The sequence below is a fragment of the Odocoileus virginianus genome, chromosome 1, assembly GCF_023699985.2.
Source record: "Odocoileus virginianus isolate 20LAN1187 ecotype Illinois chromosome 1, Ovbor_1.2, whole genome shotgun sequence".
Lineage (NCBI taxonomy): Eukaryota > Metazoa > Chordata > Mammalia > Artiodactyla > Cervidae > Odocoileus > Odocoileus virginianus.
Window position 1 is genome coordinate 23,973,751 of NC_069674.1, and position 13,176 is coordinate 23,986,926.

Sequence of the window (13,176 nt, forward strand, 5' to 3'; positions counted from 1 at the left end):
CTCATGTTCAACAGATATAAAAATGTATTTCTGTCATCTACATAGAACTTTTGTCATCTAAAGCCAGTCTTCTTTGAAATTTTCCTTAAGTTCAGGTTTGCCCTCAGAAAGCATGATTATCATTTTTAAAGTTAAGTCAAAATAATTAGTCAAAATAGGATAAACTGTTTGCTCTTATCATGACCCCATGTCTCTTCCTTTTTAATTTCTATTTATTTAGTCGTTGTACTTGTTTAAAACTTTTCTTGACATTAATTCATTCCTCTAAGTCATTGTTGCCAGAAGTTCTACTTGGAAATATCACACCAAGTGTGATATTTCTTTATTATACATAGTTATTATTTTTATGCCAGTGTGGAGCATACTTTCACCAGTGCTACCAGCACAAGGCTGGCTCACCTCCAAGGTTTTGATGCTGTGACTTGAAATACTGCCACATGTCCCTTTCATGATTTCTCATCCTCTATGCCTCTAAACCTCAAAAGAGAACCAATTTTATTATTTTACAATCATGCCCTTCAAAAATACTGCTAAGATTAAAAAGAGTAGTCTCTATTTGTGATTTTTCTGTGAGGGTATGAAGTATCAATTGATATTTTGACATCAGTTAGACTTTGAAAAAAATAAACTCTTCCTAAGTGTCAATGGACGTGAGTTTGACCAAGCTCCAGGAGATGATAAAGGGCGGGAAACCTGGGGTGCTGCAGTCCATGGGGTCACAGAGTCAGACACAACTGAGTGACTGAACAACAACAACAAAGTATCATATAGTTGTCCTTGAAAATTTGCTGTTTATTAAGGAATTGTGCTAGATGCTGGGCTTCCCAGGTGGCGCAGTGGTAAAGCACCTGCCTGCTAATGCAGAAGACATGGGTTCAATCCCTGGGTTGGGAAGATCCCTAGAGAAGGAAATGGCAACCCACTCTAGTACTCTTGCCTGGAAAATTCCATGGACAGAGGAGCCTGGTGGGCTACAGTCCTTGGGCTTGTAAAGAGTCAGACACAATTGAGCACACATGTGCTAGACACTAGGGAAAAAATTACTCCCTGCCCTCAAGGAGCTCAAATTTTGTTTGGGAAAGGAGACAAACCGGAAAGTGTGGTAAGTACTGTGGTAAAGTCCCCTGTAGTATTAAGTCCCTAAATGTGACTGTTTACATTTCCTAAAAGTAAAATGATAAACTTAGAAGTGTAATCTGCAGATGGTCTCTTTTGATACAACGCAAGCATTACTACAGACTATAAATAGACCACAGTGTAGTGCTGGGAAGAGTGAGTTTAGCTGCTAGCCAAAAGACTAGTATATTAATAGGAGGCTGTAGTTATCCCATTCAGAAAGAGCTTCTAAAAATTCAAGCAAGAACTTAGCCTATTTATTTCCTGATGAAATTTGTCTTTTGTTTCTCTCTGAATCATTGGAAGGTCTTAGAGAATGAAACTAGCTTAATTTTACAACAAAAATAAGCAGACACTTTCAACCACTTAGAAATCTTACGGCTGTTAAAGTGATACTGTTCAGAAAAAGTTCCTTTTAATGTTTAGCACCAGCACTCCATTTCTCTAAAGAAAAGATAATGTTTGGAGGGGAGAAGGCTTTGTCTTGGGTTGCCATTGCATAGGTTCCTAGCTTCCCAGAGCTCATATACCAGCCCCTGATATCAAAATTACTACAACACACTGTGATACTCCTTACATTCATCATTGTAGGAAGCCCAGATTCTACTTCGCCTTCCACCAGTCCTACTTTCTGGAACTACAATCGTTCTATGGGGGATTATGCACAAACTTTGAAGAAGTTTCAATATCAGCTTGCCTGCAGGAGTCAGGCGCCATGCGCTAACAAAGATGAAGCCGATCTCAGCTCTAAACAAGCTGCTGAGGAGGTAAATGGAGAATGAAAATGACTTGATGTTTGTGATTTGCAGGTTGTTCGAAAGTCTTCTTTTCTACTGCTGGAAATTGTTTTCTGTGACATCCACTTTTACTGGCTAGAAATGTAAATTTGGCACATGTTATACACTAGAAAGGGGCCTTTCTGGTGGCTCAGATGGTGAAGAGTCTGCCCGCAGTGTGGGAGACCTGGGTTCAATCCCTGGGTCACAGGATCCTCTGGAGAAGGAAATGGCAAACCACTACAGTCCATGGGGACTCAAAGAGTCGGACACAACTGAGCGACTTCACTGTCACTTTCTCGAACACTAGAAAGACCCCTAGCTAACTTGTGTACTGAAAATTGAATTATATTCTACATTTTACTCTTTACGACACAGAGTTAACATTAGTGTCCTACCTAAAACATTTTCTGGCACTCATTCATAAAAAGATATTCCAGGTATTTATTTGTACTTAACATATACAAGATTCTTGCTCTTAAAATACATTTGGATTAGAAAATTTGACTAGAATACACATTTGATATAGAACATTTTGTAGTTTCATCAGTTTAGTAGCAAATAAAGGATCTGAATTTTCTTCTTAAAAGGAAGAATGTTCTTTAAACATACAGATGTAAGGAATTTTAAATGTATGTGCTTGAGTAGCAACTACTACATGTTAATCAGGTCATGAAGTTTTTTGATCATGAAGTTTTTTGCAAGTATTCCAAATATTTCTGAGGGTGGGGAAAGGAATGACTGATAACCTGGCAAGACTTTTTCTCACTGATTGTTCATTCTAAACATTTTTTTAAATAGGTTTGGGCAAGAGTAACTATGAATAGACAACTTCTTGATCATATGGATTCATGGACAGCTAAGTTCAGAAATGTGAGTTTTGATATTACTCTGTGGACGATATTAATGCTTCTTCATATACAAAGTCAGTTATTAGACTATCAATTGGAGGTGTTAATTATTAGACTATCAGAATTAAATATTACTAAAAGTGCACTATGGGTGACACACATAAGGATAAACATGGTGTTTACCATATGGTATCTGCATTCTTGGGACTTTTCCCCCTTCAGTACTTAGCAAATCACTGTATCTTGAGAGAGTAAAGGAAGAGTGTATTGAGTTGTTAAGATCTTCCCTTTCCCAACATCTCAATTTTGCTTTTCAGAGAGCTTTCCTATCAGAGCCTGTTGTGTGTCTAGACATGTGAGGGAAGCAAAAATGAGGTCATTATTCTCTGAAAACTTCAGTGTTAAAGAACATAACATATACTTGAAGCTACTTCACAGTGTATCCTTTTCTTCAATTTTTCATGAGAAGAGCCTTCTAATCTTTGGCCTGGAGGTTGGCAAAAGCCAGCTCTCCGACATACAGAGTGAGTGAGTTCCCTGGTTTCAACCCTACCTCATTCTATTGCTCTCTGTAGTACCCACATGTCCCCGGTCTAGGGGGTAAATTGGCCCCTCCTTCACTGCAGGAAGCTCCACTTAGACTCTGTAGAAGCTTCTTCCACTGTTTCATCCTCCATCATTTTCTCACCGACTCCCCATCTTCTGGAAATACTATATATTGAAGTCATTTGTACTCGTTTTCTGTTTTTTGGCTATAATTTACATAGGGTATCAAGAGAGGGAATGGTAAAAATAGTAGACTACTTTATTGAACCAGAAGCCTGGTTGGCTTTTTTGATTAAAAATTCCAGAGCCAGCCCTAGAACTACTCAGTAAGGCCTTCTAGGAGTGAGGCCTCGATCTCTATCCTGCACCTCAGACAATTTTCTTGCAGCCTAATTGTGGCTGGCAAGTAGGATACATTTAGTAAGTGTTGGAAGAATGAACAAGCAAAATGATGTCCTAGAACTGTACTTCCTTTTATTTCCACTTACAGGCTTATCTAAAAAATGCTATTATATTTAAAATACAGTCTTGGTCAGGAGTATTATCTTGGAAGAAATGCAAACACAATCCTTTATCTGAATTCCTTAGGCTACAATGTTCTGAAATTTAGGGGTTTTTTTGTAGTTTCTTTTGAAAAGCAGCGTATATACATATACCTTATATTTTATAATACATTAGCAGGGTCTTTTTAGTACTCAGTGATCAACCACATTATTGTTTCTGCAGCAAAACATATGAGCAGTCATGCTGAGTAAGATAAAGTCTAAAAATAGTTCCATAGGAATTCAATTCAGGTCTTGCCAATATATCAAATTTTCTTGTTAACTAAATTATAAAAACACATCATTTTCAGAGGTTTTTTAATTCAAAAAATTTATTAAGAATTGTATAACTTGTATTTGATTTGGAACTTTTTTTCATCCTTCTGCTTTATGGTTAAACAGAAATGTGGAAGCAGAAAGGGTAGTTGAAGCTGGTGTTGAACACACACCCAAAACCCATAACACAAAAACCAGGTTGGGTGTGGATTCTTTGGACAGTCTTTTCACATACCAGGATGAGTTTGATATCAGCCATGCAAAATGGCGTTTGAAATTCCTAGTCCTAAAGTGAATAGTATAATATTCAAAAACTAGTTTTAAATATAATAATATCAGTTTTCCACATGGTTAAGGAATTGAGGGAGCCTGCTGAGAGGTAATCAGTCATGCTAGTTTTAAAAACTATTAACTAATCACAAACCAGTAAAAAATGCTACATGCGTAAATAGGTAACTAATTACCCTAGAAATATAAACTGAAGATGATCCTTTTAACTAAATGTTAATATAAAATCATAGAAGAATTTAAGAAAAACTTCACATGTAACTGTAAATTTTATATCTTCTTCAAAAAACAGGCAAACAGGCATATCTGATTTAAGAGTATAACTTCATTAACTTATATTCTGTTGGCATATTTACTTAACTCTGTAGACTTCGGGTGCTGTTACTTCCATTCTGTTTCACTATGTACTCTATTAATATTCAAGTACAAGACAGTTAAAAAAAACTTTCATGAAAATAATCTTTTGAGAACTGCTTTAAAATAATGTGTGTAAAATCATTCATCTCCTTTCTCCCTAGTGGATCAACGAGACAATATTAGTGCCGCTTGTACAAGAGATTGAGTCTGTCAGCACGCAGATGAGGCGAATGGGTTGTCCAGAGCTGCAAATAGGAGGTATGTGAGAACAGAGCCCAGCATTTGAGTTCCTTCAGTGAATCTGCCAAGTGGAAAATTTCTTCTTGTAATGGGTTATTTAACAGCATCCTTTGTTACCTTTCTTTTTTTTTTTTTTTTTTTAACATTTTCCTGATGGCCAATAATACTGAACATCTATTCATGTGCTGGGCCATTTGTATATCTTCTTAGGAAAAACACCTTTTCACATCTTTTACCCATTTTTTTTTTCGCCTTTAGCCATTTTTAAATTGAGTTGTCTTTATTATTGAGTTGTAGGTGTTCTTTGTATATTCAAGATACAAGTCGCTTATTAGATATTAATTACAAAATTTTACAAAGAATAAAAAATGTATAACAATGCTAATTTTAAATCCCCCATTTTCAATTTATCTGCTAAAAATAAAACTGTTAAGGTTTAGTATAATATAATTTGCCTAAAGTATATATACTCTAATTTACTTAGTGCTAAGTCATTAAGTTTCAAAATTATAAGGAGTATTTTAGTCAACCAGATATTTCTAGAGAACGGATTTCTCTTTGAAATACGTAAAAGCTTTGAACTGCATATTAACACTTTCCACTTGCTTTGGGTATCTTTTCATCAGTCTTTATTCTCTGGGTTAAGTGTAGAATTGTACATTGCCAAAGTACTGGCATCATCGACTCAGTGGACTTGAGTTTGAGCAAACTCTGGGAGATAGTGAAGGACAGGAAAGCGGGACGTGCTGCAGCCAAGGGTCACAGAGGAAGACACAACTGAGCCGCTGAACAACAATAAAACACCTATTTACTGAGCGCCCAGATTTTTTTGTTTAGTTATTTATTTGGCTGTGCTGGGTCTTACTTAGTTGCAGCATGTGGGATCTAGTTCCCTGACCAGGGATCAAACCTGGGCCCCCTGCATTGCGGAAGTCCCCAGATGTTTTATATATAATGTACACACATTCACATTAACCTTGAAAGCTAGCTTTTAGTGCCTATTTTATGGAACAGGCCGCTAAGACTCAGAGAGGTAAAGTAACTAGCCCAGTGTCACAGAGCATTGATTTGAGACCAAAGCTCTCTGACTCCAAAGTTAGAAGGGTTGCTTTCTAGGTCTTTGTAGTATTATTTGAACTTACAGTTATCTTTTTTGAGATTTTTTATAAGCTATAAAAGTAAGTATGTTTCACATTTTACCAGTTTGATATGCTTTTTGGAAAAGAACAGCATGTTTTATCACTACAAAAACAACATGTGTATGTTCACTGTAGCAAATTTGGAAAGAGAAGGAAATGGCAACCCACTCCGGTATTCTTGCCTGGGAAATCCCATGGACAGAGGAGTCCGGTGGGCTACAGTCCATGGGGTCACAAAAGAGTTGGACACGACTTAGTAACTAAACAACAATGTAGAAATACACAAAGAATATTACCTGTGATTGTACTTCAGGAGATAACTACAGTCAGTCAGTTTTTTTGTTTTGTTTTTTACTTTAATCATGAAAACTGTTCAGTTTTAGTTTTCATAGAAAGATCTTTCAAGAGGGAGGGGACATATGTATACCTATGGCTGATTTCATGTTTTTATTTGGCAGAAAGCAACAAAATTCTGTAAAGCAATTGTCCGTAAATTAAAAAAAAAAAAAAAAATGGAAAATCAGTAAGTTTTAGTCATAGTCGTGTATTCTTTTTTGGAGAAAGATACTATGATACTGTATATATCAGTTGTACGTTATATCATAATTTAAGAACATTAAAATGTGAAAAGTATGTATTTGGGAGTTGAGCAAATAATATGTATGTGTATATATTTTTAATTGAAGTCATACCTCCTTTTTTCCCTCCACTTTTTCTTTTTGTTAAGTATTTATTCTCCAGTACTATTTTTTTTTCCGGTACTATTTTTATGGCTAGTTTATATTTCTTTTTTTTAATGTAATATATTGTATTTAACTGATCTTTTGTCATTTAAAGAAGATTTTTCCCCTTAATGTTACTAATAGTGCTGTGAGTAAATGTCCTTTTACCTAAATATTTATGTACATTTATAATTACTTCTTTAGGATAATTTCTGAGAGGTGAAGTTGTAAGTTCAATAGGTATAAATGTATTAAGCCTTTGTACATAATCCTTCAAAAAGCTTAAACCAATTTATAGTCTAGCAATAATGTCACCTATAAGAAAGCCTCTTTTCTCAACATTGTATAGTAAAGTTAAAGTTGGACATTTTGAAACTTTCTGTTGGTTTATTAATTTCTTTGGATAGTAGTCTTTCATGAAATGAGAGAAATCACTGTCATAAAGTTTTCACCTGTCAGTGGCATAATAGACATCTTTTAACTCAATCTGATTTTGAAAGCTATTGTGTATCTTTTTATTAATATATACACCCCGCAAGAATCTCCTGTGTATTAGTTGTTTATATAGCTGCCACCTTGCCAGAAATGGTCAAGTAAATTGGAGGTAAAGTAGATGATGCAGGTTGTTAAGATAAACTATCATTGCTTTTATTTATTCCTTCAACGTCTATTCAGGGAAGAGCATTTGAAGTTTTTTTGAAGGTCCACATGAAGAATAACCTGTGTGTCCTGTGTGTTTTAATTTTAACAGAGGCTAGTATTACTAGCTTGAAACAGGCTGCTTTAGTCAAAGCTCCACTCATTCCAACTCTGAATACAATCGTGCAATATCTAGACCTCACTCCAAATCAGGAATACTTGTTTGAAAGGATCAAAGGTAATTATTGATTTGAAGAGGGAAAAAAAATGAGAACTGTTTCACTACTTTGAAATTTTATAAAGGTAACATGGGAAAGAAATTTTTTTTCATTATTATCACTAAGTATGATCTTACTTTATAAATACACATTATGGCTTCATTAAGGCTAATACTTGGACAAGTTTGGGGTTTTATATTTCATATGCTTAAAAATGGTCAAAATAATGTAGTTATACTTGAATACAGTAATAATTTTGTCCTGTATAGGGAAATTTAAATATGAGCTAAATGGGCTTACATGAGTATTTCATTCGTTTTCTATTCTTAAACCACCAAGAATGGATGCCACAATGACATTCTTTTATTTGCTGATCTTATTTCTTTCAGTTTTTATAAGTCATGTGTAAGATGTTGCTTCTTTATATTTCTGTTATAGTCTGATTGTTTGGGGAAAATAACCCTGGTTATTTTCCTGGGTTGGGAAGATCCCCTGGAGAAGAGAATGGCAACCCACTCCTGTATTCTCACCTGTAAAATCCCGTAGACAGAGGAGCCTGGCGGGCTGCAGCCTGTGAGGTCTCAAAGAGTCAGACATGACTGAGTGACAGAGCATGTGCTCGTGTATACACGTACACAGTCTTCTTGGGAGACTAACTTGAGAATCAGGGTATCTGGCCTCCCTGATACCCCCACATACTCTGTTTATGCCTCCCTACATTTATTTGGATACTCTGTAAAATGGTCTCATCACTAAAACAAGTTTTAGAAATATTATCTCACTTTTTAGATTTATCATAAATCTTAATTTGCAAGCGTTATGTTGCCCCTTCTGTATTCTAGGTTTAGACTAGGGTTCAGGAATAAACATTTATCATGACTTTTTTTTTAAGTATAATTGCTTTCTAATGTTGTGTTAGTTTCCACCATACATGTGTACATATATCCTCCCCTCCCATCACTGCCCCCAAGTCCCACCCCTCTAGGTCATCACAGAGCTGAGCTCCCCGCGCTGTGCCTCAGCTTCCCACTAGCTAGCTGTCCTACACATGGTAGTGTATGTCAGTGCTACTCTCTCAATTCGTCCCACCCTCTCCTTCGCCCCAGAAATGTTCTGTATAAGGAGAATTAAAACATATTTAAAACTAGACACAGGAGTCTGCTCAGCCTTCTTATACCTAGCACCCAGTTCTAGCAGCCATCAGTCCCTGTGCAGCCCTTACCCTTTCCATATTCCCAGCTACATCCTCCCTTCCTGCATTATTTGAGGCCAGTTCTATATGTCATCATCAGATTATATGCAAGGATCTTGATATGTATCTGTAGAAGAAGAAAAGGCCTTTTAAAAAGAGAACCACAGTGATCACACCTCATATTTTTATCTTATGAAGTATATAGCTTATATACATAGCCAGGTGGCACAGTGATAAAGAATCCGCCTGCCAATGTGGGGAAACCCAGGTTTGATCCCTGGTTTGGGAAGATCCCCTGGAGGAGAAGTGGCAACCCACTGCAGTGTTCTTGCCTGGAAAATCCCATGGATGAAAAAGTCTGACAGGCTACAGTCCATGGGGTTGCAAAGAGTCAGGCACAACTGAGTGACTAACTCTTCACTTTGCCTCATACTAACAGGATATTTTTACATCCAAAAAAAGATGTGTGTGTGCACATATATACAGAGTGTGTGTGTGTATATATATATATGTCAAGTATACAAAAATGTTTAACAAACACAGTGAACATTTATATGGGGCTTCTAGATTGAACAATTACCATCCTTTTACCATATTTGATTCTCTATATATACATACACATGCATTTTACATATACACACATATTTTTTTTGCTCTAACATTGTGGACATCATTACTTCTCAGCACATGAGTTCCTAAAAGTAAGAACATTCTACATAACCGTAATGCAATTATCAGACCTTAAGAATGAATATTGCTATATCTAATAATCCAGTTTATATTTAGATTTCCCATTTGTCCAGAGACTGTTATATACCCCTTTTTTTTCTAACTGGAATAGTTTATGTTCACACATTACATTGTGTTGCTTTCTCTTTTTTTGGTCTCTTTGTCTAAAACAGTTCTGCCAACTTTTTTCCCCCCATGTGACATTGCCTTTTTAAGAATCCAGAACAGTAATCATGTCTTACATTGGATTTATCTTATTCTTTCTTCATGGTGCTATTTAAATTAATTTTTTTATATCGTGTATTTCTTCGTTTTAATGTTTTGATTGGGTTTTTAAGATGACGTGCTTTCCTTGCTGTAACCCCTTGGCCTGTTTCTCCTTCTTTCTTACACACTCTAAGCTTTTTAAATTTCACCTCTGTTGCTACAGAACTTTCTCAGGGAGGCTGTATGAGCTCATTTCGATGGAATAGAGGTGGAGACTTTAAAGGTCGCAAGTGGGATACAGACCTGCCCACTGATTCTGCTGTAAGTCCTCAGTTTTATTTTGTTTTCTCAGTTTGACATTTTTGTTATGGGTCTATTTTTCCATTATAAAATAAGCATTAAAAGAACTTAGAGGGAATTCCCTGGTGGTCCAGTGGTTAGGACTCACTGCTTTTACTGCTGTAAGCCCAGGTTCAATCCCTGGTCAGGGAACTAAGATCTGCAAGCTGCAAGCCATGGCTGAAAAAGAAAAAAAAAATTTGAAAAAAATGTTTTTAAATAAAAAAACTTTAGAAATTAAGTAGAAATAAAAAATTAAAATTGTACTGGCGTCTTAACCCAACCACTGTTAATATTTTGGTGTATTTTCTTATTTTTTCTTTACTTAGATTGTGCTATTTTTAATGTTTTTATGATAGATGTAATTGTAAAATTTGTGTCCTGCTTTTTTTCACTTTTCAGTGTTTAAGTATTTGCATTATTACTCACTGTCATTTAACTGACCTAAAAGTTTTGGAAATATGTAGTGGAGGGGGGGATTTTTGTTTTTCTATCTTAAATACTGTCGGGAGTAACATAATGTATGTTTCTTTTTAATTTGGGGTTATGACTTTAAGAAAGATTCCTAGAATTAGATTTATGAGATCAAAGACTATAAAGTTTTGAGCATTTAAAAGTTTCTCAAAATTATGTTTGTTTTTTTTAAATGACTGTTGCATGTGAAAATGAAGTTTTAAATGCTGATACTCAAGAATTGAATATATGTGTATTTTATCTTGATTTTGCTGTTAATTAACTATATGAGGGTGAATAATCCACTTAACACAAAAGTAGGAATGTCTTTTATCTTTTCATTTTATAGATTTCATCTTACAAATATAACCACTTGAAAGCATTTTTGCTAATTCTTTCTCTGGGGAAAAATTTAAAAATTGCAATCATAAACAGATGTTTGAAAAGTACCACACATAGGTTTTCTTTTCTTTTTTTTTTTTCATTTATTTTTATTAGTTGGAGGCTAAATACTTTACACACATAGGTTTTCATGCTGACTTTGAAAAATTATTTCTTTGTCTTCAGATCATCATGCATGTATTTTGCACCTACCTTGATTCCAGATTACCTCCACATCCTAAATATCCTGATGGAAAAACATTTACTTCTCAACACTTTGTTCAGACACCAAACAAACCAGGTATAAACAACCTCTCCTAAAAGAATGAGTTGAGCTTTTCACATGAAATAATGTAGTGGGGGCTTTTTGTTCATTTTTTAATGTAGCCTATTTTCCTTTATAGATGTGACAAATGAGAATGTTTTCTGCATTTATCAGAGTGCTATCAACCCTCCCCATTATGAGCTAATCTACCAGCGTCATGTCTACAATCTTCCAAAGGTACTTCTAAATATAGCAGTTGCTATTACTAATGGTCATGGATGACTTGCTTTGATATTTCTTTTAAAATTAGATTCTCTTTATGAAATAGGTAAACTTCTTAAGTTAGGGGGAAAGTGCTATTTTTATATACCCCTTTTTTAAAAATTCTGAAAGTAATATATACTTAATTTGGAAAAGTATGAAGAAAAGGAAGAAAAATTCATTCCATTACTTAGAGGAAGCAGTTACTATTTGGTGTTTTTGTTTTTTTTTTTTTTTTTAATTTCATTTTGGTCTTTCTTTGTACTTTTTTATGGGTTGAAATCATATTTGTATAGTGTTATATCCTTTAAAAAACTAACATAACATAATTTTCCATGACTTTAAAAGTCTTCATAAAAACACTTTTTAATAACTATTTTAAAACTTCATAATAAAGATATAATTTATGAAACCAGCCACTCCCTGCAGTTGGATATTTTGGATGTTTCTAATCCTTCATTGTCATAAATACCTTTATGTATATGACTATCTGTATTTTGGGTAATTTTTTAGCTCAAAGTCCAAAAGTGGAATTCTAGGTAATAGAATATTTTCAAGGCTGTTAAAATATATTATCAAATTCCTATATGAAAAATTTTATTGTACCAGTTTACACTTCTATCCAGGCATTTTACTCTTAATTATAAACAGTTCTGTTGATGACCTTTGTGGTTATTTTGTTACCAGCATCTTTACTAAAGAAATTTTATGTAGACTAAATCATAAATTGTATCCTTCATTCTGTCAGATACCCAGGAGAGGATATTTCATTTTTTTTTAAGTTTAATGTTTCAGCTTTGTAAGTGTAAATAATTTAGGCCATTTAAAGAAACACTATCTTTAAAAATCATATATCCTAAAGATATTTTAGTCAAAACACTTAAATCAGAGTGGACAGGTATAAGGTAATCAGTAAACTGAAAATCTAAATCAGGAGCTATTAATAGTTTGATTTTAGTGCTAGCAAAATGCTGCCTTGTCCCTTGTAGATAAAATAAATTTACATTTAATATATTACTTAAACTGTTATATATCATAATGTATTTTATTTTATTTATTTTTTAAATATTTATTTATTTGGGTGAGTTGAGTCTTTGTTGCAGCATGTGGGATCTAGTTCCCTGACCAGGGATCAAACCTGGGTCTCCTGCACTGGGAGTGCAGAGTCTTAGCCACTGGACCACCAGGGAAGTCCCCATAATGTATTTTAAAGTGTGATTAAAGGTTTTTTAATCTCAACACTTTTGTTTAAGCTGTTAATTTTTGGGATAGTGTTTTGTGTGTAGGATATAGAGGTACTAACTTCAGAGTATCTCCCATCCAGTCCTTCGTAAATGCTGCTCCCCTTGTGTGAACTTCCCAGTGTGTTTATTTCTGCTTATCTTTCAGGTCTCAACTTAAAAATATCTCTTCTCAGGGAGGCATTGCTTCACTGCTCTGGTTTTTATGTATTCGTTCCCATGGCACCCTGCACCTCCTCCTCTCCCATAACATTCATCACATGTTAGTTCTGAGTTTCCTGTCTGCCTTTCCTTCTGCTAGACTTTAAGCTCCTTGATTACATGGATCCTCTCTGATTTATTCACCACAGAAGTCCCACTTATAGCACAAAAGTAGGCACTTCGTTTAATGAATGAAT

At 34.8% G+C, this 13,176-nt stretch overlaps 1 protein-coding gene across 4 annotated transcripts in view; it reads left to right on the top strand.

Annotated features, from left to right (window-relative positions):
• TMEM209 (transmembrane protein 209) overlaps window positions 1-13,176 on the top strand; it is a 30,702-nt gene that overhangs the window by 12,023 nt on the left and 5,503 nt on the right. For 3 of the 4 annotated variants that reach the window (XM_020905617.2, XM_020905615.2, XM_020905616.2), the window contains exons 7-13: window positions 1,708-1,883; window positions 2,694-2,765; window positions 4,914-5,010; window positions 7,605-7,730; window positions 10,062-10,159; window positions 11,198-11,312; window positions 11,416-11,513. In XM_020905617.2, coding sequence (XP_020761276.1) covers window positions 1,708-1,883; window positions 2,694-2,765; window positions 4,914-5,010; window positions 7,605-7,730; window positions 10,062-10,159; window positions 11,198-11,312; window positions 11,416-11,513 — 782 coding nt within the window. The remainder of the gene's footprint in view (window positions 1-1,707; window positions 1,884-2,693; window positions 2,766-4,913; window positions 5,011-7,604; window positions 7,731-10,061; window positions 10,160-11,197; window positions 11,313-11,415; window positions 11,514-13,176) is intronic. The other variant, XM_070465853.1, reaches the window with a different exon arrangement.